Raw genomic sequence first — 25,803 nt, 5'->3', positions numbered from 1 at the left:
ATAATAATAATAATAATAATAATAATAATAATAATAATAATAATAATACAGTGGAACCTCGGCATACAAATGCCGTCTTCAAATTTTTGCCTTAAGAATTGAATTGAAAGATTTTTTTGAATTTTTTTCTTTGTAAGCAGCCATACAGTGTACATACGCTTCGTACTGGGAATATTGGTCATATTTTTTGGAGGCTGGAACGGATTATCTGCATTTACATTATTTCTGAATTAAATTTGTATGCCGAGATTCCACTGTAGTAGTAATAATAATAATAAGTAAATAAAACATTAATTTAAACAAAACTGGCAAGTCCCTTTAAGGTTAAAGGTTGTCCCACTTTAGACCTGGGCATCTGACCCATGGTGGGATTGACCGCTCGTCACAGAATGGATTGTGAAAAAGAGCTGTATCTGTTTCTTTTTAAACAATTTGGTGCCTTTCGTGGTTGAAAGGAGGTTCATCAAAACTACCTACCTTCCTTCTTACCCACCTAACTGCATACTGACCACCACATTCTGCCACACCCACCTGCACCACCAGGCCTCACACACCCACCTGCCCCAGTCAGCCCAGCCCACCCAGCTACCCCAACAGGCTCCCCCTCCAGCCCACCCCGCCAGCCTGTACCACGCAGCCCACCCCTACCCCCCCCGCTCCGACACAGCCCACACCTTCGCCTGCCTCCCGGCCACAGCACGACACCACCGCCCACCCCCTCCAGACCTATCAAGCGTGCCCACCCTCCGGTGGGCCCCGCCTGTCACGCACGCTACATTCGCTGCTTCTCCACCTACCTAAACATGACCACCCCCCACCCAGTCTACTGCACCCTCTCAGCCTGCCGAATCCACCGACCTGAACACACACCTAACTAGGAACTAGAGCTGCACTATTACTCCTTAAAAAATGGCCATCACGATTCCACACCATCTTAATCCTTCTTTACTACAGTTCAGCTAAGTCTATTTTCATGGAAATGAGAGAAGTGTAACGAGGAGAGAGGAGCGTTTTTGTTTTAAACTAGATTACGCTGCATTACAAAAAATGTGTAATCACGGTTTCTACACCAAAGGGTAACACCACCAACCTGTTTAATCACCTGAAACATTCCAGACCACACTAACGTTAATAAAAGCGATGATATTCAGCACAGGGGAGCGTCAATAAATGACCAACTGAATGACACTAAACCGATGTTGTTACAAACACCTTCACACTGTCTTTCACATGTGAGTAAAAATTATCATTTAAAATCTATTTTGATTAAAATAATGTCTAATTTATTTTACAAAAAGGCTTAAAAAGAAGATAAAATAATAAGATTATTTTATTATTCTTATTATAGATCATTAAGATGATTTTACTTTTTACAAGTAACTAATTCTATTTAAATTACACTATGTAACAAATTTTTACTTTTTTCTTGTTCCTGGCAAATAAGTCTTATTTCCCCATTCTTTGTAACCCAAATAAAGAGAAAAAACCCATCTTAGCCATGAAAGTTTGGGTTAGTTTTGAGCAGTTTATTTTTAGTAAAATGGGCTAATTTTCAGGTTTTCGTTCTCTTAAAAGCCCAAACCCAAACTTTGAGGGGTTTAATGGCTATTTTTTTTTATCATTTTCCATCAAGAGTAATTGGAAAATGTCATTCACTACCCAGGAACAAAAATCGTATTACAGTTTAATAGAATTAAAAATACATTTATTAAAATGAATTATTAATGATTTTAATATATTCTATTCATTACTACAAAAGTGAAATAATAAGCGCCTCTTTTTATTACATTTTGAGGGCTTCTTCTATTTTATATGAATATTTTTATGGCAAAATTGTGAGTTTTATTTATTTCTCATGAAAAACCTGGTAGTCATTTGTTTATATTTGTTTAAATTTAATAAAAGCAAAAAGCATTTTTTCTGTTTTGTTTGCATTTGGTAATTTAAGGTGCAGGGTTTCTAAATCACTAAAGTTCACAGAAATAGAAAAACCTGATTTATATTCTAAAAAAACGTTAAAAAATATTTTTGAAAATTACGACGTATTTCTCATTTGGTCCAGAATCGTGCAGCTCTACTTCACACCTAAACACCTGAAACTCAAACTACTGACCGGCACAACTGTCCACCTACCAGCTCACTGACTGACCACCTACACACACCTACTGACCTACACACCACCTGCTCATCTATACACAAATACCCCACCTACACAAATACCTACCTATCTACACCCCACCTACACAAATACCTACCTACCTACACCCCACCTACACAAATACCTACCTATCTACACCCCGCCTACACAAATATCTACCTATCTACACCCCACCTACACAAATACCTACCTATCTACACCCCACCTACACAAATACCTACCTATCTACACCCCACCTACACAAATACCTACCTATCTACACCCCACCTACACAAATATCTACCTATCTACACCCCACCTACACAAATATCTACCTATCTACACCCCACCTACACAAATATCTACCTACCTACACCCCACCTACACAAATACCTACCTATCTACACCCCGCCTACACAAATATCTACCTATCTACACCCCACCTACACAAATATCTACCTACCTACACCCCACCTACACAAATACCTACCTATCTACACCCCACCTACACAAATATCTACCTATCTACACCCCACCTACACAAATACCTACCTATCTACACCCCACCTACACAAATACCTACCTATCTACACCCCACCTACACAAATATCTACCTATCTACACCCCACCTACACAAATACCTACCTATCTACACCCCACCTACACAAAAATCTACCTACCTACACCCCACCTACACAAATACCTACCTATCTACACCCCACCTACACAAATACCTACCTATCTACACCCCACCTACACAAAAATCTACCTACCTACACCCCACCTACACAAATACCTACCTATCTACACCCCACCTACACAAATACCTACCTATCTACACCCCACCTACACAAATATCTACCTATCTACACCCCACCTACACAAATACCTACCTATCTACACCCCACCTACACAAATACCTACCTATCTACACCCCGCCTACACAAATATCTACCTATCTACACCCCGCCTACACAAATACCTACCTATCTACACCCCGCCTACACAAATATCTACCTATCTACACCCCGCCTACACAAATACCTACCTATCTACACCCCGCCTACACAAATATCTACCTATCTACACCCCACCTACACAAATACCTACCTATCTACACCCCACCTACACAAATATCTTCCTACCTACACCCCACCTACACAAATACCTACCTATCTACACCCCACCTACACAAAAATCTACCTACCTACACCCCACCTACACAAATATCTACCTATCTACACCCCACCTACACAAATATCTACCTATCTACACCCCACCTACACAAATATCTACCTACCTACACCCAACCTACACCAATATCTACCTATCTACACCACACCTACACAAATACCTACCTATCTACACCCCACCTACACAAATACCTACCTATCTACACCCCACCTACACAAATACCTACCTATCTACACCCCACCTACACAAATACCTACCTATCTACACCCCACCTACACAAATACCTACCTATCTACACCCCACCTACACAAATACCTACCTATCTACACCCCACCTACACAAATACCTACCTATCTACACCCCACCTACACAAATACCTACCTATCTACACCCCACCTACACAAATATCTTCCTACCTACACCCCACCTACACAAATACCTACCTATCTACACCCCACCTACACAAATATCTTCCTACCTACACCCCACCTACACAAATACCTACCTATCTACACCCCACCTACACAAATACCTACCTATCTACACCCCGCCTACACAAATACCTACCTATCTACACCCCGCCTACACAAATATCTACCTATCTACACCCCACCTACACAAATATCTACCTATCTACACCCCACCTACACAAATATCTACCTACCTACACCCCACCTACACAAATACCTACCTATCTACACCCCACCTACACAAATACCTACCTATCTACACCCCACCTACACAAATATCTACCTATCTACACCCCACCTACACAAATATCTACCTACCTACACCCCACCTACACAAATACCTACCTATCTACACCCCGCCTACACAAATATCTACCTATCTACACCCCGCCTACACAAATACCTACCTATCTACACCCTGCCTACACAAATATCTACCTATCTACACCCCGCCTACACAAATACCTACCTATCTACACCCCACCTACACAAATATCTACCTATCTACACCCCACCTACACAAATACCTACCTATCTACACCCCACCTACACAAATATCTTCCTACCTACACCCCACCTACACAAATACCTACCTATCTACACCCCACCTACACAAAAATCTACCTACCTACACCCCACCTACACAAATATCTACCTATCTACACCCCACCTACACAAATATCTACCTATCTACACCCCACCTACACAAATATCTACCTATCTACACCCCGCCTACACAAAAATCTACCTACCTACACCCCACCTACACAAATACCTACCTATCTACACCCCACCTACACAAATACCTACCTATCTACACCCCACCTACACAAATACCTACCTATCTACACCCCACCTGTACAAATATCTATCTAGCAGGGATAACTAGCATGCGCAGGTCTGGTGAGCGGTGAGCAGAGGCCGCCAGGCTAGGTAGGCAGACGGGGCAGTCTGGACGGGCCAGGCAGGGCCAGGGCCGACTACGTGGACAGGCAGAACAGGGCAGGTCAGGGGGGGTTAGCCATATGGGCAAGCTGTGTGAGCTGGGCTGAGTGGGGCAGGCTGGGTGATGCAGGTAAGGTGAGGCAGAATAAGTGATGTGAAGTACGCTAGCTGAGGCGTGATAGGATAGGAACGGTAGGAATGAACTTACATATTAGAATCATTTTGATTATTCTCAACAATTTTGAGCTAAACTTTTAGTAGTTCTGACTTCAAAGAACTCAATATCCAATGTGCATCTATATACATGTGATGTCAGGTGTAATAATAATAATCTAAATATTATAGACATCACTTTTCATAATACATAATGTTTAGTCTATGTACTTGCCAGTGATGTTTTATAGTTAAAAAAAACCTTAACATTCATGACTGCACTCATAACTATAGCACTGATAAAATCTTATCAAATAAAATCTAAATGTAAAGGTGATGAGTTTACAAACTATACTGAAACTCAAATATCACAAAATCTCCTCAGATCAAATCTAAATGAACAGTCTGTACAGGTGATGAGGAGAGTAATGGGCTTTGGTTTTGCCTGAGTGATGAACTTCATCCGTCTACATCTGGAGAGCAGACCATCACGCTCACCAGGACAGAACCACAGACCAATGGACACTGATGAATCATCATCTGGAGGGCTGACCATCAGGTTCACCAGGACAGAACCAAAGGCCACTCATGAATCATCATCTGGAGAGCAGACAATCATGTTCACCAGGACAGAACCACAGGCCAATGGTGATTCAACATCTGGAGGACAGACCATCAGGTTCACCAGGACAGAACCACAGGCCAATGGTGATTCAACATCTGGAGGACAGACCATCAGGTTCACCAGGACAGAACCACAGGCCAATGGTGATTCAACATCTGGAGGACAGACCATCAGGTTCAGGACAGAACCACAGGCCACTGGACAATGATGAATCATCATTCATTCGTTTATCTGCCTTACGGATTCCAGCGTAGACCGAGACGTAGCTTCCATCCCCCAGCAGCTTTCCTACAGTGCGCACACACACACACACACACACACACACACACACAGTAATTCAGTTAGTACTCCGTCCTGTCTCTGAATATGGGCATCTGGAGTAAATATAAGAGTCTGAATAGAAAATGATACGAATCCTTCACTAGCTACTCGGCAGTGTAGACACCTTGCTAAGTGATTTAGAAACGTTAACAATAGTCTGTGAGGATTGTAACGTACTGTGAACTGAAGGGTGGAACACCAGATGTTGCTCAGACAAAAGCTGGACTCTTTCTGTTCATCAGAAGGGCTACAATGTTCTGTATTGTCTGGCAGCAGCTGGAGAAGTTTCATCAGCCACTTGGGTTCTTCTGCTTTCTGCCTTCGAAGCACCTTCTCATAGAGCTAAGAAGACACAAGACTTCCCCTGGAGTCAAAGAGGGTGAGAAGAAGAGGAAGATATGTTGTGATCATGGCTGGAAGGAGCTAAAAGGACAGTGAGGTTGTGGAGCTCAGGATGTTCAGTATGTTTTACCTTCACTGCATGAATAACATTCATCTTCTTCTTCTGTGTAGCTAGCCTGAACTTGGAGTTTCTGTTACCCAAATATTGATCTAAATAATTTATGGACCTTCCCTCACAAACTTTTTATTCCAAACAAATTTAAAGAGCTCCATTTCAAAATTACTCATAGATATTACCCCTGTAACCTTCTCCTGAGTAGATTCTGTCAGAATGTATCTTCGTCATGTTTGTTTTGCGATGCTGAAGGAGAGTCTATTCTTCATTTGTCTTTTTGGTCAGAAGTTACCGTGCTTCTATTCCTTTGTTGTAAGAAAATTGTACAATTCAATGAAAATATTATTTTTCTTTCAGATGTGCACTCTAAAGATGTTAATTTTGAGTGTACTGTTTTGTTACTCTGTCTCCTGGGTAAATTTCATATTCACAAAGCCAGAGCCATTCGTTGTAAACCCAACTTTAGATTATTTTGTTCTGATATTAAGGTCAGTATGGTCAGTATCCTCCTTTAAATACATGTCTGAACCTTTAAATTCAAAGGCTTTCAAAACTTATACTATTCTTGAATCCATTAGTCAAAACCTTTGATGTTATACGGTGACAAAGGTGTACTTCTCTATACTTTTGTAATGTCTGTATGCCCCCTATTTGTTCTGCTTTTGTTTTTATTTGTTGTGTGATTGTTTATTGTTGATTTTGTTGTTTGTTATGAGAAATTAAAATAAAAAGATGCAAAAAGAAAGAAAAAAGCTAGCCTGAACTAGCTAATGTTAGCTAAATTAGTATTAGAAAGAAACCACATGATAAAAGGACGATAATAAAAAAGCAGAACTGCAAAAAATAAGAAGAAAATGAGAGGGAAACTTATAGCTGATGTTAAATTCATGTTTAATTCATCTTCAGATGGTAAACTTCATACACTTTACAAACAACCTCGTTACCTGAATGAATGAAGGACTGAAACGTGCTCCTCATCCTCACTGCTGACATCATCGCCAAACTGCACAGGGCTGTGATCTGATTGGACAGAGCCGCGAAGGCCCACTCTATACAGCTCTGTGATTGGATGTTCGCTGCTTTATGCATGAACATTGATCAGTGATCGATAATGTACACACACACACACACACACACATATATATATAAACAAACTTGAAAATCAAACTGGTATTAATGCAGGACTGTAAATAGTCATTTATCAGGTGATTATGATGGTATCAAATTAGCGCCATGAGTATCATACCTGTAAAAAAAAATATAATACACTTAAAGATGATAATACACGTGAATCACAGAATTGAAAACACAATTTAAAAAATAAAACAAATAAAAAAACACTCGAAACGCTAACAATTAATAATAAACTTTTATTTTCCGTGCTTTCTTTACTCGGATGTTTGTTCTTTCCAGGTTGCTAGTTTGTTATTCCAAAAATCACATGTAAAGTTTTATGTAGATTAGGGGGCAGTGTCGCGTGTCAGTGACGTCACGTTAGTGATTGGCTAGATTGGTATCTACTGTTAAGTATTAGTATAGACCTAGTATTAGGGTGTTTTTATTATAGTCCATGATTATTAATACATTACAAAAACATTGTAAAATGAAAAATCGACCTGCTCTGTGGCTAACTGTGGTTTGTTCTGTGATAGAATCACTGGTGGGCTGAAGGATGTCATGGATTTCCAGGTATTGATATTTGCTGGGAACTTATTCTGCATCTCAGCTGAAAATGTAACTTCAGTTCATCCCATTGCTCTAGTACACGAACACAGCAGTCACATCTAGTGCCTGAAAGCTGCACTAGCATCAGTGGTGTTTCACCGGGGTTGATTAAGTAGTACATTTTGGCAATGTGAAATTAAAAACTCGAGATTGCGAGGCAGTGTTTCGACACCTCTGCTGGTACAAAGTTGAACTGAAAGACACACGCACTTAAACAGTTGCAGTTTCTCATTCTTTTTGAGAAGGTGAGTGTAAACAGAGTTTTTCTGTCCAACAATGACAATCAGTTCCGATGAAGACATACTTCTTGAAATCAAGACCAATATTGTCAAGAAACTCCGTCAGTGTTGTCACCATGCTTCTACCTCTGCTGTCTCTCCCTGCATATCCACTAAGCCCAAAAATGTTTACAATGTTGTTCAATGAGACAGTGAAATTACGCACTACTACACACAGCTGCTTTACCGTAGCATCGTCTGTGCTCTCATCAATCTCCAGTGAACACTGAGTCTCTCCGATATCTTTTAACAAGTCTTTGAACATGCATGGAGCTATGACGTTGTTGATAAGTGCTCTACATTTTGTACAATGAATGCTCAAATCCTTTACAAAGGCCGAGTTCACCGGTTCACCCGAGTGATCAAGTGAACTGACCGCTGTGTGACAAGCGACATAACATGCTAGCTGAAGCTCAGCCTTTTGATTTACAGTGGAAGATTTTGACACTGTAAAACCCATGTCTGTTAGACTTGTTGACGAAGATGGCTTGGAATTTCTCTTGTGCTTGTCTGTGCTTGCATGTTGTAGGAGATCTCCATGGTGAGCGCGAGTCTCCTTCTCACAGTACCTGCACATCGCTTTACTTTCATCACTGACCACTTGACCTATCCAGTCTTTAAGTTGTGTATCCCTTTCCCAGTCTTTGTTGTACTTTTTAGCCATACTTGGACCACTTTGTTGGCGGCATGTTTGTGGAAATTTACATGTTTCTTACATCAACTACTCGCTCGGGATTACAGCGTCACACGCCTTCACGTTGAACGTGATTTTACTCCTTTGAGGAGGAGGAGGAGGGGGTGGGGGTGGAATGTTTGACGCATTAGGCTACAGCATTTATATTATTGCACTGATTAGCTAATAACTGAGAACAGACTAAGTGTCAGTCAAAGAACTGGAGGAAACGGCAACCATAAATGTAAAGAAACGAAGTTGCTTGTCAGATTTTCCTAACAAGCAACCATATTTTTTAAAATAAGCCCAAAAAACCGCAACCTGCGACCCAGGATTTTTTCACGCAACGGCCAAAAGTCACATATTATATGTGGACTTGGCAACAGTGGTGAGTTTTTTGTCAGTTTTTTTAGTCAGACGAGAAGGTCTGGCTCGCAGTCTTCACTCTAATTCATCCCAAAGGTGTTCTATCAGGTTGAGGTCAGGACTCAAGTTCCTCCACACCAAACTCAAGCCCAACCCCTGAAAAACAACACCTGAATTCAGTGATTTGGAGAGGTGTCCCAAAACTTTTGGCAATATAGTGTATCTACGTGTGATAAGAAGGCATTTTTCCTCTCACTTTCCCTCTTAGATAGGTAGGCCAGCCATGTGTCTGGGTGGGCCCTCAATCTCTAACTTCAGGCCCTGTAGGTTAATGCCACTGATGGCGGTCGTTGTTAACCCGGGCCTCGACCGATCCGGTATTACATTCATAGTACTGACGATTCTCATGATTAAATTTGGCAATGTTTTACGGCGGATGCTCTTCCTGACGCAGCCCTCTCTGTTTATCCAGGCTTGAGACCGGCACAGAAGTCACTGGACTGTGACCCCATGGCTAGATTTTAGTAGTGAAATGATATTTTATATATTTTAATAGAAAAGTCATAGACTTCTTATAGACTGTAATCCACCTGGTAAATAACACATAAATAAATAAATGACTCTTTCACATAGGGTCAGGTAGGTTTGGACAGCTTTTTTTCCCCCTGACAAATGAAATTATCATTAAAAACTGCATTTTATCTTGATGATCTGAATCATTTAAGAGTGACAAATATGCAAGAAAATAAAAAATCGTTTTCACAGCACTGTAGATCAGGACACACAGTTTTCATTTAATAGATTCAATTTAAAATAATCAAAATGTTTCCTCCTGGTTACTCAAGCTGTGTGTGTGTGCGCGTGTGTGTGTGTGTGCGCGCGTGTGTGTGTGTGCGCGTGTGTGTGTGTGCGTGCGTGCGTGTGTGTGTGTGTGCTTGGAGCTGTTGTTACACCCAGAAAGATGAAATGTTAATATGTCAGCTCGCACAGAAACAATAAACCAATATTGACTATAGATCACACGTGTGTGTGTGTATGTGTGTGTGTGTGTGCGTGTGTGTGTGTGCGTGTGCGTGCGTGCGCGTGTGTGTGTGCGTGTGTGTGTGTGTGCGTGTGCGTGCGTGCGTGCGTGTGTGCATGTGTGAAGCAGGTTTGCTCACAAAATGTGAACTATATTGTTCCCTTTCACACACACACATGCACACACACACTCATCTCTCTGACTTCAGTGTGTGTGTGTAGGAGAGAGACTCTCATTCAGGGCTTAAAGGATTACTCCAAATCTTCTCTCTCTCTCTCTCTCTCTCTCTCTCACACACACACACACACACACATTCTCTGAGGGCCATTCTTATCTCACATTCGGTTCTCTTCATCTGCCATCACTGTCATCATGGTGTGACAGATTCCACACACACACACACACCTACACATGCACACACATTCACACGCACACACACACAGACGCACACATACACATGCACACACATTCACACGCACACACACACAGACGCACACACACACATGCACACACACATGCACACAGACAGGTGCTCTCAGGTCCAGGTACTCTCAGGTCCTAATACTCTCAGGTCCAGGTGCTGTCAGGTCCAGGTACTCTCAGGTCCAGGTACTCTCAGGTCCAGGTACTCTCAGGTCCTAATACTCTCAGGTCCAGGTACGCTCAGGTCCTAATACTCTCAGGTCCAGGTACTCTCAGGTCCTAATACTCTCAGGTCCAGGTACGCTCAGGTCCTAATACTCTCAGGTCCAGGTACTCTCAGGTCCAGGTACTCTCAGGTCCAGGTACTCTCAGGTCCTAATACTCTCAGGTCCAGGTACTCTCAGCTGTGTTTTTTTTTTGCAGTAATGATCTGATTTGTTGTCAGATGAACCCTGATAAACTCAGAACTTGTCAGAAAATATCCTGCGCTCTGACCACACTGTTGTCCAGGGCTTCAATAAACATCCAGAACCTCACCTGTAATACTGAGTGGAATATAAAAACAACTGGATCCTGTTCATGAAACTCTTCAGATATTAGTCAGATATTATTCTCAGTATTTGAGTGTGTGTTGATTTGTTCTTTAACTCTGACACAGAGAGACACTTTACAGCTAACTTTAATAAAATATAAAAATAAATCTGTTCCTAATCAACTGAAATTTAATATAAATGATAAGAAATGATCTTTTCTGATTCCTCACTTTCTCTGTATGAAGTGTTGTGTAGATTTTAGTGAATGTGTTTTATTTCTTCTAAAATATTATCTATAACTTTGTTCACCAACAGGTGTTTATCCGTTTTTTGGTGTTTGTCCGGTGTTTGTCCGGTTTTTGGTGTTTGTCCAGTGTTTGTCCGGTGTTTGTCCGGTTTTTGGTGTTTGTCCGGTGTTTGTCCACTGTTTGGTGTTTGTCCAGTGTTTGTCCGGTTTTTGGTGTTTGTCCGGCGTTTGGTGTTTGTCCAGTGTTTGTTCGGTGTTTCTTTAGTGTTTGTCCGGTGTTTGTCCGTTTTTTTGTGTTTGGTGTTTGTCTGGCGTTTGGTGTTTGTCCGGTGTTTGGTGTTTGTCCGGCGTTTGGTGTTTGTCCGGTGTTTGTCCAGTGTTTGGTGTTTGTCCGGTGTTTGGTGTTTGTCCGGTGTTTGGTGTTTGTCCGGCGTTTGGTGTTTGTCCAGTGTTTGTTCGGTGTTTCTTTGGTGTTTGTCCGGTGTTTGGTGTTTGTCCGGCGTTTGGTGTTTGTCCGGTTTTTGGTGTTTGTCCGCTGTTTGGTGTTTGTCCAGTGCTTGGTGTTTGTCCAGTGTTTGGTGTTTGTCCGGTGTTTGGTGTTTGTCCAGCGTTTGGTGTTTGTCCGGCGTTTGGTGTTTGTCCGGCGTTTGGTGTTTGTCCTGCGTTTGGTGTTTGTCCGGTGTTTGGTGTTTGTCTGGTGTTTGGTGTTTGTTTCTAAGCATGTGAAGATTCTGGTGTTTTTTTCTCATGTAGTTCCTGCACGTGACTAATCACTTCACTTTTTAACATTAGAGATCATTAGAGAGAGTTAAAGTTCACGTGATGTGATCATCGTGTGTAAAAATGAAGAAATATCCGGATTAGCAGGATTAGCATAATGCAGTGGGGTGAGCAGGGAGTGTTAGCATATTCGTGTTCCTGAGAACTAGCCGAAATGAAACTGTAGAATCCAGCAAGAGTCTCAGCGGCTCTACAGCCTTCTACATCAGCACACAGAGTGAGGTATCGGACATCGCGTCCACTCTAGAACAACCGCATACTCTAGAACACGTCTCTGTGAACACTGTGTTAGTGCTCACACACAAACACACACACACACACACACTCACACACACATACAGACTATGTGACTTGTATGCCAGGAATGTTAATGTGTGTGTGTGTGTGTGTGTGTGTGTGTGAGTGTGTGTGTGTGTGTGAGTGTGTGTGTGTGAGTGTGTGTGTGTGTGTGTCTGTGTGTGTGTGAGTGTGTGTGTGAGTGTGTGTCTGTGTGTGTGTGTCTGTGTGTGTGTGTGAGTGTGTGTGTGTCTGTGTGTGTGTGTGTGAGTGTGTGTCTGTGTGTGTGTGTGTGTGTGTGAGTGTGTGTGTGTGTGTGTGAGTGTGTGTGTGTCTGTGTGTGTGTGTGAGTGTGTGTGTGTGTCACTTCACCTTCTATAACTATAAACATATGACATTCTTTCATAAATAATATGTGAGTGAGGGCAAATTGCTGGGGTAATAAAACCTTTGGGGGAGTGAGGTCTATTATTATTATGATGATGATAATCTGATCCGGGTGTTTACTTTAGTTAAGTTTAGTTTAGTTTAGTTAAGGGTTTAGTCTCTCTCTGTACTCAGATGGGGGAGACACCAAGTTTAATAAAACACAGTAAGACACACACACACACACACACACACAGAGCTGCTGGATCTCAGCCAACATCATCATCAGCACAACATCCCTGTTGGTGGGGGAAAAGAAAATGGTGCCTGTCTCTCTCTCTCTCTCTCTCTCTCTCTCCCTCTCTCCCATCCCCCATCTCTCTGTCTGTCTCTTTCATTTCTTCTTTTGTTTTAATATCTCCTTCTTCCTCTCTGTCATGTGTGTGCGCACGTGTGTATGTGTGCATGCGTGTGTGTGTATGCGTGTTTAATGTTGTTAATCTGATTCCTGCAGTTCAGTAATCCAGCTTTACGTAGAATGTGGAAGAAAAATACAAAAAACAATTAAAAGAATAAAGCACAGTATAAATGATTCTTTTCTCTTCCCAATCTAAAAGAAATGATTGTGATAAATAATTAATAATCTGATTAATCTGATAGTTTGTGGTATTATCATTACTCTAGTGACTGTATTTTGTATGTTTGTATTTATTTTGATCTTCTTCATTCATTTATTAATTTAATAATTGCCAAATCCAACAGCACACATGGTCCCTTCACCTCTGCCCTGTGTTCACTTACAGCTGTTTATTCATTATTTCTGTGTTTTAGTGGTTAAACCTCATGTGTGATGTTTATGTGGTTAAAGAGAAGATCCAATACACCGAGAGTCGCAGGAGAGGACCAAACACTGTGAAAGTGTTAAAAGCCCAGTGTGAGTCTCCTCAGGAGTGTGTGAGGTCACTGATCTGATCTTCTGAATGAGGAACGTCCATCACGCTGTCCAGGTAATAACAGGATGCTGTACCATTATAATGTGTTTTCTTGTGTGTGTGTGTGTGTGTGTGTGTGTGTGTGTGTGTGAGTGGTGACACTCTTAACAGTAAAGACCTAGGAGTGAATGTGTTAGTGTTCATGTAAATACTGCAGACTAAACCAGTAAATAATTTTGACCCAAATGAATTGAGAATAATGTGTTAATGTACAATAAAAAGATATTTCATCATCATCATCATCATCATCATCATCTTCATCATCATCATCAGGTGTCACATGATCTCAGGATAAACAGACCTGTTCCTGATGGAACCCAGAATGTAAACACACACCAGTTCTCTCTCTCGTTAGCTCCATCAGCCTCAGAGCTCCAGCTAGCTAAATAAACGACAGAAATTCTTACACTTTTCTCCCTTTAATGGTTTCGTCATGAACCTGACCAGTAAACCTGTTTGTTCTGGGAGTGAAACCTCGACCTGCTGCTGGTTTTCATCCTTTAGTCATTAATTGGATGGATCTCGACTTTCTCAAGGACTCTGATTTGATTTGATTTTATTGCCTGTGATTCACGGCCTGTTTTAACCCTGACATCCTCCTCACTCCTGATTTACACTGGGCCATGATTCAGCGTGGGCATCGCTCCCACTTCCTCTGAGACCAGGACGAGACAGAGACACTCAGGCTACGTTTATTAACCTTTTAGCTTCACTTCATCCTTCCTCATGGTGCTCAGTGTTCTCACAGTGGCTCCTCGACTCTGCCTCTGAAGCTGAATCACAAACATGGAGGAAGCGTTGAAGTCCGTATATGGAGATGTCACAGATCTCTGTGTATATATGCTCTCTGCTGTAGGAGTTAGGGTTTGTCGTGAGTGATGTTAGCGATAGCCTCCACCCTCCACTGAGAGAACCATCGAGTTTCCTACCACAGTTAGGGTCAAAGGTCACAGTCTCTTTAATGAACGCTACAGCGTCTTGTTTTTATTAAAGACTTCTGTGATACGTCACTATCAGCTCCGAGTTCTGATAAAATTCCTGGAGATTATTGTGTTAGGTTGGACAGAGAGATGTAAAGATTCTGGATCAGATTAAAATGCTGTTCCTGGTTCCTGGTGTTGAAACACTCAGGTGAGGTATTTACCAGTCTGATTTATTGTCCTGTTGGAAGCTGAAGCTCCGCCTCCAGACTGGAAAAAGATGTCTCCTAGCATTGTCCTGCATATCTCTTCATTTATCTCCTGAGAACTCAGACCTTCTGCAGATACCTGCTGCACACGAGCTGTGTGTAGTGTTGTGTGTTAGAGCAGTGTGTAGTGTTGTGTGTTAGAGCAGTGTGTAGTGTTGTGTGTTAGAGCAGTGTGTAGTGTTGTGTGTTAGAGCAGTGTGTAGTGTTGTGTGTTAGAGCAGTGTGTAGTGTTGTGTGTTAGAGCTGTGTGTAGTGTTGTGTGTTAGAGCAGTGTGTAGTGTTGTGTGTTAGAGCAGTGTGTAGTGTTGTGTGTTAGAGCTGTGTGTAGTGTTGTGTGTTAGAGCAGTGTGTAGTGTTGTGTGTTAGAGCTGTGTGTAGTGTTGTGTGTTAGAGCAGTGTGTAGTGTTGTGTGTTAGAGCTGTGTGTAGTGTTGTGTGTTAGAGCTGTGTGTAGTGTTGTGTGTTAGAGCAGTGTGTAGTGTTGTGTGTTAGAGCTGTGTGTAGTGTTGTGTGTTAGAGCTGTGTGTATTGTGTTGTGTGTTAGAGCTGTGTGTAGTGTTGTGTGTTAGAGCTGTGTGTATTGTGTTGTGTGTTAGAGCTGTGTGTAGTGTTGTGTGTTAGAGCTGTGTGTAGTGTTGTGTGTTAGAGCAGTGTGTAGTGTTGTGTGTTAGAGCTGTGTGTAGTGTTGTGTGTTAGAGCAGTGTGTAGTGTTGTGTGTTAGAGCTGTGTGTAGTGTTGTGTGTTAGAGCAGTGTGTAGTGTTGTGTGTTAGAGCTGTGTGTAGTGTTGTGTGTTAGAGCTGTGTGTAGTGTTGTGTGTTAGAGCAGTGTGTAGTGTTGTGTGTTAGAGCTGTGTGTAGTGTTGTGTGTTAGAGCTGTGTGTATTGTGTTGTGTGTTAGAGCTGTGTGTAGTGTTGTGTGTTAGAGCTGTGTGTAGTGTTGTGTGTTAGAGCAGTGTGTAGTGTTGTGTGTTAGAGCTGTGTGTAGTGTTGTATGTTAGAGCTGTGTGTAGTGTTGTGTGTTAGAGCTGTGTGTAGTGTTGTGTGTTAGAGCAGTGTGTAGTGTTGTGTGTTAGAGCAGTGTGTAGTGTTGTGTGTTAGAGCTGTGTGTAGTGTTGTGTGTTAGAGCAGTGTGTAGTGTTGTGTGTTAGAGCTGTGTGTAGTGTTGTATGTTAGAGCAGTGTGTAGTGTTGTGTGTTAGAGCAGTGTGTAGTGTTGTGTGTTAGAGCTGTGTGTAGTGTTGTATGTTAGAGCAGTGTGTAGTGTTGTGTGTTAGAGCAGTGTGTAGTGTTGTGTGTTAGAGCTGTGTGTAGTGTTGTGTGTTAGAGCAGTGTGTAGTGTTGTGTGTTAGAGCTGTGTGTAGTGTTGTGTGTTAGAGCTGTGTGTATTGTGTTGTGTGTTAGAGCAGTGTGTAGTGTTGTGTGTTAGAGCAGTGTGTAGTGTTGTGTGTTAGAGCTGTGTGTAGTGTTGTGTGTTAGAGCAGTGTGTAGTGTTGTGTGTTAGAGCTGTGTGTAGTGTTGTGTGTTAGAGCAGTGTGTAGTGTTGTGTGTTAGAGCTGTGTGTAGTGTTGTGTGTTAGAGCAGTGTGTAGTGTTGTGTGTTAGAGCTGTGTGTAGTGTTGTGTGTTAGAGCAGTGTGTAGTGTTGTGTGTTAGAGCAGTGTGTAGTGTTGTGTGTTAGAGCAGTGTGTAGTGTTGTGTGTTAGAGCAGTGTGTAGTGTTGTGTGTTAGAGCTGTGTGTAGTGTTGTGTGTTAGAGCTGTGTGTAGTGTTGTGTGTTAGAGCTGTGTGTAGTGTTGTGTGTTAGAGCTGTGTGTAGTGTTGTGTGTTAGAGCTGTGTGTATTGTGTTGTGTGTTAGAGCTGTGTGTATTGTGTTGTGTGTTAGAGCAGTGTGTATTGTGTTGTGTGTTAGAGCTGTGTGTAGTGTTGTGTGTTAGAGCAGTGTGTAGTGTTGTGTGTTAGAGCAGTGTGTATTGTGTTGTGTGTTAGAGCTGTGTATTGTGTTGTGTGTTAGAGCAGTGTGTAGTGTTGTGTGTTAGAGCTGTGTGTAGTGTTGTGTGTTAGAGCAGTGTGTAGTGTTGTGTGTTAGAGCTGTGTAGTGTTGTGTGTTAGAGCTGTGTTGTGTGTTAGAGCTGTGTGTATTGTGTTGTGTGTTAGAGCTGTGTATTGTGTTGTGTGTTAGAGCTGTGTGTAGTGTTGTGTGTTAGAGCTGTGTGTAGTGTTGTGTGTTAGAGCTGTGTTGTGTGTTAGAGCTGTGTGTATTGTGTTGTGTGTTAGAGCTGTGTGTAGTGTTGTGTGTTAGAGCTGTGTGTATTGTGTTGTGTGTTAGAGCTGTGTGTAGTGTTGTGTGTTAGAGCTGTGTGTAGTGTTGTGTGTTAGAGCAGTGTGTAGTGTTGTGTGTTAGAGCTGTGTGTAGTGTTGTGTGTTAGAGCTGTGTGTAGTGTTGTGTGTTACAGCTGTGTTGTGTGTTAGAACTGTGTGTAGTGTTGTGTGTTAGAGCTGTGTGTATTGTGTTGTGTTAGAGCTGTGTTGTGTGTTAGAGCTGTGTGTAGTGTTGTGTGTTAGAGCTGTGTTGTATGTTAGAGCTGTGTGTATTGTGTTGTGTGTTAGAGCAGTGTGTAGTGTTGTGTGTTAGAGCTGTGTGTATTGTGTTGTGTGTTAGAGCTGTGTTGTGTGTTAGAGCTGTGTGTAGTGTTGTGTGTTAGAGCAGTGTGTAGTGTTGTGTGTTAGAGCAGTGTGTAGTGTTGTGTGTTAGAGCTGTGTGTAGTGTTGTGTGTTAGAGCTGTGTGTAGTGTTGTGTGTTAGAGCTGTGTGTATTGTGTTGTGTGTTAGAGCTGTGTGTAGTGTTGTGTGTTAGAGCTGTGTGTAGTGTTGTGTGTTAGAGCTGTGTGTAGTGTTGTGTGTTAGAGCAGTGTGTAGTGTTGTGTGTTAGAGCTGTGTGTAGTGTTGTGTGTTAGAGCTGTGTTGTGTGTTAGAGCTGTGTGTATTGTGTTGTGTGTTAGAGCTGTGTGTAGTGTTGTGTGTTAGAGCTGTGTGTAGTGTTGTGTGTTAGAGCAGTGTGTAGTGTTGTGTGTTAGAGCTGTGTGTAGTGTTGTGTGTTAGAGCAGTGTGTAGTGTTGTGTGTTAGAGCAGTGTGTAGTGTTGTGTGTTAGAGCAGTGTGTAGTGTTGTGTGTTAGAGCAGTGTGTAGTGTTGTGTGTTAGAGCTGTGTGTAGTGTTGTGTGTTAGAGCTGTGTGTAGTGTTGTGTGTTAGAGCTGTGTGTAGTGTTGTGTGTTAGAGCTGTGTGTATTGTGTTGTGTGTTAGAGCTGTGTGTATTGTGTTGTGTGTTAGAGCAGTGTGTATTGTGTTGTGTGTTAGAGCTGTGTGTAGTGTTGTGTGTTAGAGCAGTGTGTAGTGTTGTGTGTTAGAGCAGTGTGTATTGTGTTGTGTGTTAGAGCTGTGTATTGTGTTGTGTGTTAGAGCAGTGTGTAGTGTTGTGTGTTAGAGCTGTGTGTAGTGTTGTGTGTTAGAGCAGTGTGTAGTGTTGTGTGTTAGAGCTGTGTAGTGTTGTGTGTTAGAGCTGTGTTGTGTGTTAGAGCTGTGTGTATTGTGTTGTGTGTTAGAGCTGTGTATTGTGTTGTGTGTTAGAGCTGTGTGTAGTGTTGTGTGTTAGAGCTGTGTGTAGTGTTGTGTGTTAGAGCTGTGTTGTGTGTTAGAGCTGTGTGTATTGTGTTGTGTGTTAGAGCTGTGTGTAGTGTTGTGTGTTAGAGCTGTGTGTATTGTGTTGTGTGTTAGAGCTGTGTGTAGTGTTGTGTGTTAGAGCTGTGTGTAGTGTTGTGTGTTAGAGCAGTGTGTAGTGTTGTGTGTTAGAGCTGTGTGTAGTGTTGTGTGTTAGAGCTGTGTGTAGTGTTGTGTGTTAGAGCTGTGTTGTGTGTTAGAGCTGTGTGTAGTGTTGTGTGTTAGAGCTGTGTTGTATGTTAGAGCTGTGTGTATTGTGTTGTGTGTTAGAGCTGTGTGTAGTGTTGTGTGTTAGAGCTGTGTGTATTGTGTTGTGTGTTAGAGCTGTGTTGTGTGTTAGAGCTGTGTGTAGTGTTGTGTGTTAGAGCTGTGTGTAGTGTTGTGTGTTAGAGCTGTGTGTATTGTGTTGTGTGTTAGAGCTGTGTGTAGTGTTGTGTGTTAGAGCTGTGTGTAGTGTTGTGTGTTAGAGCAGTGTGTAGTGTTGTGTGTTAGAGCAGTGTGTAGTGTTGTGTGTTAGAGCTGTGTGTAGTGTTGTGTGTTAGAGCTGTGTGTAGTGTTGTGTGTTACAGCTGTGTGTAGTGTTGTGTGTATTGTGTTGTGTGTTAGAGCAGTGTGTAGTGTGTGTTAGAGCTGTGTGTAGTGTTGTGTGTTAGAGCTGTGTGTAGTGTGTGTTACAGCTGTGTGTAGTGTTGTGTGTATTGTGTTGTGTGTTAGAGCTGTGTGTAGTGTTGTGTGTTAGAGCTGTGTGTAGTGTTGTGTGTTCGAGCTGTGTGTAGTGTTGTGTGTTAGAGCAGTGTGTAGTGTTGTGTGTTAGAGCTGTGTGTAGTGTTGTGTGTATTGTGTTGTGTGTTAGAGCAGTGTGTAGTGTTGTGTGTTAGAGCTGTGTGTAGTGTTGTGTGTTAGAGCTGTGTGTAGTGTTGTGTGTATTGTGTTGTGTTAGAGCTGTGTGTAGTGTTGTGTGTTAGAGCAGTGTGTAGTGTTGTGTGTTAGAGCTGTGTGTAGTGTTGTGTGTTAGAGCTGTGTGTAGTGTTGTGTGTTAGAGCTGTGTGTAGTGTTGTGTGTTAGAGCAGTGTGTATTGTGTATCTGTCCTGTTCCTTCTCCTTGTGCTCTTTATCTGTATAATTTCGTCTTTCCTCTCTAACTGACTTGAACTGTCTTGAACTGACTCACTGACTCTAACAGTCTCGGCTCCTGAGGCAGACTTGTGGTTCTGTTAGGTTCTTCCTGGTTTTTAATAACAGAGTTAATGTTCCTCAGCAGGAGCTTCAGAATGAGGGAGATTTTTTATAACCAAACTCTGATTAAAACTTTTCCAGAACTTCTTCAAGATGATGTGATTATACATGTGATTGTTTATACATGTGATTGTTTATACATGTGATTGTTTATACATGTGATTATACATGTGATTGTTTATACATGTGATTGTTTATACATGTGATTGTTTATACATGTGATTATACATGTGATTGTTTATACATGTGATTGTTTATACATGTGATTATACATGTGATTGTTTAAACATGTGATTGTTTATACATGTGATTATACATGTGACACATTACAGGACGAGTTCTAACAGAAATGTGACTTGTTCAGGTGTGAATACTGATTCAGTCAGAAGCTCTGCTGCAGTATTATGGGATGTTTTGTGTCGATTCCTGAAGTAAAATCCCAGTGTTTCAGGTCCAGACAGATGATGGGGTCAATACTTATGATCACTAGCAGTGCTGTGAACTGTTCCTTTAACGTGTTTAATCCTTTAACAGAAAAGAGGCCTGGTCTGGGTTGTGGGGTGTGTGTGTGTGTGTGTGTGTGTGTATGTGTGTGTTTAGCTGCAGGAGTAAAAAGCTGGTGGGAAATTTCCACTGCAGGACTGAAGACTGAGACAGAGACTGAACTCTTCACATCATCACGCAACATGTTTCTCAGATTTAATACACATGCGTTCTTAATCATTTGGAAATGTTAAGTTTTGGGCATAATGAGGGTATAGAGTGTGTGTGTGTGTGTGTGTGTGTGTGAGGTTTACTGCTGCAGTGATTCACACACACTCCGCTTCTCCTCATTCTCCTGTTCAACAGATCAATTTAAGAGCAGCTGCAGTTATGAATTATTCACTCAGCAGTGGAATGTGCTGATAGCAGAGGAAACGAGGCGGCTTTTATATCCTCAGGGTAGAAATCAGTAGAAACATGCGTGGAGAAGAGCGCCACCTGCTGTGTGTGAGCAGAATAACTCTCACGTCTGTGTTAAGGCTGTGTTCCAATTTAAACCTTTACTCATTCTCTCGAAGTGAGGGCTGGACTCTAGTGCACACTTCAGGAGCACACTTCACTCAAACACACCAGAGTTCCTTCTGAAAATAATCTGAATTCTCAGGAATTATTTTAAAAACTAACAAATCAGCACCGGATTCATTAAACACACCTCTAACACACCTCCAGATCTGAGTGTAAAGATATTTAGTGTGCTTCAGGGTGGAGCCGGATTAATGAAAATCTTGTGTTGACATGGGGAATACCCAGAATGCACTCTGAGGGGTGTGTCACATTAAAACACTGATTAATGAGAACTAAAGACTGCGCTGGTTATTTATTACAGTCAGGATTTATTACTGATGCAGTGTTTATTAATGAACAGTGACATGAAGAGCACAGTAATGACCAGAACATGCTGAATAAAACACACACACACACACACACACACACACACGTACTCAGAGCTGGAAGGTGGCTGATGTCTGAGCCATGGCGTTGTAGATAAAGGTGTTGTTAAAGGGCACAAACTGGTGTGTGATGAGTTTGATGGCCTCCTGAGCTGCAGCTCCTGTAACGAGGAGAAGAAGAAGAACATGTTAAAGAGACCGCAGAGAGACACAACACCACCACACTGACCACAGCAACCGGTGGTCAGCTAATTACTTAAAGAACGACAAATCACACTTTTATCCATTTATTGTCACACACACACACACAGCACTGACACTGGAGACTCCTTACACACACACACACACACACACACATAGCACTGACACTGGAGACTCCTTACACACACACACACACACACACACACACAGCACTGACACTGGAGACTCCTTACACACACACACACACACACACAGCACTGATACTGGAGACTCCTTACACACACACACACACACACACACACACACAGCACTGACACTGGAGACTCCTTACACACACACACACACAGCACTGACACTGGAGACTCCTTACACACACACACACACAGCACTGACACTGGAGACTCCTTACACACACACACACACACACACACACAGCACTGACACTGGAGACTCCTTACACACACACACACACAGCACTGACACTGGAGACTCCTTACACACACACACACACACACACAGCACTGACACTGGAGACTCCTTACACACACACACACACACACAGCACTGACACTGGAGACTCCTTACACACACACACACAGCACTGACACTGGAGACTCCTTACACACACACACACACAGCACTGACACTGGAGACTCCTTACACACACACACACACGCACACACACACAGCACTGACACTGGAGACTCCTTACACACACACACACACACACACACACACACACACAGCACTGACACTGGAGACTCCTTACACACACACACACACGCACACACACACAGCACTGACACTGGAGACTCCTTACACACACACACACACACACACACACACACAGCACTGACACTGGAGACTCCTTACACACACACACACACACACACACACAGCACTGACACTGGAGACTCCTTACACACACACACACACACACACACAGCACTGACACTGGAGACTCCTTCACCACATCACACACACACACACACACAGCACTGACACTGGAGACTCCTTACACACACACACACACAGCACTGACACTGGAGACTCCTTACACACACACACACACACACACACACACACACAGCACTGACACTGGAGACTCTTTACACACACACACACACACACACACACACACACACACAGCACTGACACTGGAGACTCCTTCACCACATCACACACACACACACAGCACTGACACTGGAGACTCCTTACATACACACACACACACACACACAGCACTGACACTGGAGACTCTTTACACACACACACACACACACACACACACACAGCACTGACACTGGAGACTCCTTACATACACACACACACACACACACAGCACTGACACTGGAGACTCTTTACACACACACACACACACACACACACACAGCACTGACACTGGAGACTCCTTACATACACACACACACACACACACACAGCACTGACACTGGAGACTCTTTACACACACACACACACACACACACAGCACTGACACTGGAGACTCCTTACATACACACACACACACACACACACAGCACTGACACTGGAGACTCCTTACACACACACACACACAGCACTGACACTGGAGACTCCTTACACACACACACACACACACACACACAGCACTGACACTGGAGACTCCTTACACACACACACACACACACACACAGCACTGACACTGGAGACTCCTTACACACACACACACACACACAGCACTGACACTGGAGACTCCTTACACACACACACACACACACACAGCACTGACACTGGAGACTCCTTACACACACACACACACACACACACACAGCACTGACACTGGAGACTCCTTACACACACACACACACACACACACACGCACAGCACTGACACTGGAGACTCTTTACACACACACACACACAGCACTGACACTGGAGACTCCTTCACCACATCACACACACACACACAGCACTGACACTGGAGACTCCTTACACACACACACACACACACACACACACACAGCACTGACACTGGAGACTCCTTACACACACACACACACACAGCACTGACACTGGAGACTCCTTACACACACACACACACACACACACACACAGCACTGACACTGGAGACTCCTTACACACACACACACACACACACACACACACACACAGCACTGACACTGGAGACTCCTTACACACACACACACACACACACACAGCACTGACACTGGAGACTCCTTACACACACACACACACACACACACACACACAGCACTGACACTGGAGACTCCTTACACACACACACACACACACACACACACACACACACAGCACTGACACTGGAGACTCCTTACACACACACACACACACACACAGCACTGACACTGGAGACTCCTTACACACACACACACACACACACACACACAGCACTGACACTGGAGACTCCTTACACACACACACACACACACACACACACACAGCACTGACACTGGAGACTCCTTACACACACACACACACAGCACTGACACTGGAGACTCCTTACACACACACACACACACAGCACTGACACTGGAGACTCCTTACACACACACAGACACACAGCACTGACACTGGAGACTCCTTACACACACAGCACTGACACTGGAGACTCCTTACACACACACACACACACAGATACACAGCACTGACACTGGAGACTCCTTACACACACACACACACACACACACACACACACAGCACTGACACTGGAGACTCCTTACACACACACACACACACACACACACAGCACTGACACTGGAGACTCCTTCACCACATCACACACACACACACACACAGCACTGACACTGGAGACTCTTTACACACACACACACACACACACACAGCACTGACACTGGAGACTCCTTACACACACACACACACACACACACACACACACACAGCACTGACACTGGAGACTCCTTCACCACATCACACACACACACACAGCACTGACACTGGAGACTCCTTACACACACACACAGCACTGACACTGGAGACTCCTTACACACACACACACACACACACACACAGCACTGACACTGGAGACTCCTTACACACACACACACACACACAGCACTGACACTGGAGACTCCTTACACACACACACACACACACAGCACTGACACTGGAGACTCCTTACACACACACACACACACACACACACACAGCACTGACACTGGAGACTCCTTACACACACACACACACACACACACACACAGCACTGACACTGGAGACTCCTTACACACACACACACACACACAGCACTGACACTGGAGACTCTTTACACACACACACACACACACACACAGCACTGACACTGGAGACTCCTTCACCACATCACACACACACACACACACACACAGCACTGACACTGGAGACTCCTTACACACACACACACACACACACACACAGCACTGACACTGGAGACTCCTTACACACACACACACACACAGCACTGACACTGGAGACTCCTTACACACACACACACACACACACACACACACACACACAGCACTGACACTGGAGACTCCTTACACACACACACACACACACACAGCACTGACACTGGAGACTCCTTACACACACACACACACACACACACACACAGCACTGACACTGGAGACTCCTTACACACACACACACACACACACACACAGCACTGACACTGGAGACTCCTTACACACACACACACACACACACACACACACACAGCACTGACACTGGAGACTCCTTACACACACACACACACACACACAGCACTGACACTGGAGACTCCTTACACACACACACACACACAGCACTGACACTGGAGACTCCTTACACACACACACACACACACACACACAGCACTGACACTGGAGACTCCTTACACACACACACACACACACACACACACACACAGCACTGACACTGGAGACTCCTTACACACACACACACACACACACACACACACAGCACTGACACTGGAGACTCCTTACACACACACACACACACACACACAGCACTGACACTGGAGACTCCTTACACACACACAC

General features: G+C 43.3%; 1 protein-coding gene and 1 long non-coding RNA gene across 2 annotated transcripts in view; both read right to left on the bottom strand.

Moving 5' to 3' along the window:
• Window positions 1-4,381: 4,381 nt before the first annotated feature.
• Window positions 4,382-12,741, bottom strand: LOC131347434 (uncharacterized). Its single transcript, XR_009203765.1, has 3 exons — window positions 7,247-12,741; window positions 6,023-6,209; window positions 4,382-5,812 (listed from the first exon to the last, which is right to left on the bottom strand). It is a non-coding gene; the product is annotated as an uncharacterized LOC131347434 (long non-coding RNA).
• Window positions 12,742-21,474: 8,733 nt separating this feature from the next.
• Window positions 21,475-25,803, bottom strand: part of nae1 (nedd8 activating enzyme E1 subunit 1) — a 49,098-nt gene continuing 44,769 nt past the window's right edge. Inside the window, exon 20 of the mRNA XM_058382307.1 lies at window positions 21,475-21,712. Coding sequence (XP_058238290.1) covers window positions 21,603-21,712 — 110 coding nt within the window. The 3' untranslated portion in view covers window positions 21,475-21,602. The remainder of the gene's footprint in view (window positions 21,713-25,803) is intronic.

The sequence above is a fragment of the Hemibagrus wyckioides genome, linkage group LG27 (genome assembly GCF_019097595.1).
Source record: "Hemibagrus wyckioides isolate EC202008001 linkage group LG27, SWU_Hwy_1.0, whole genome shotgun sequence".
In the NCBI taxonomy this organism is placed as follows: Eukaryota; Metazoa; Chordata; class Actinopteri; order Siluriformes; family Bagridae; genus Hemibagrus; species Hemibagrus wyckioides.
This window is presented reverse-complemented; position numbering and strand designations above follow the sequence as displayed.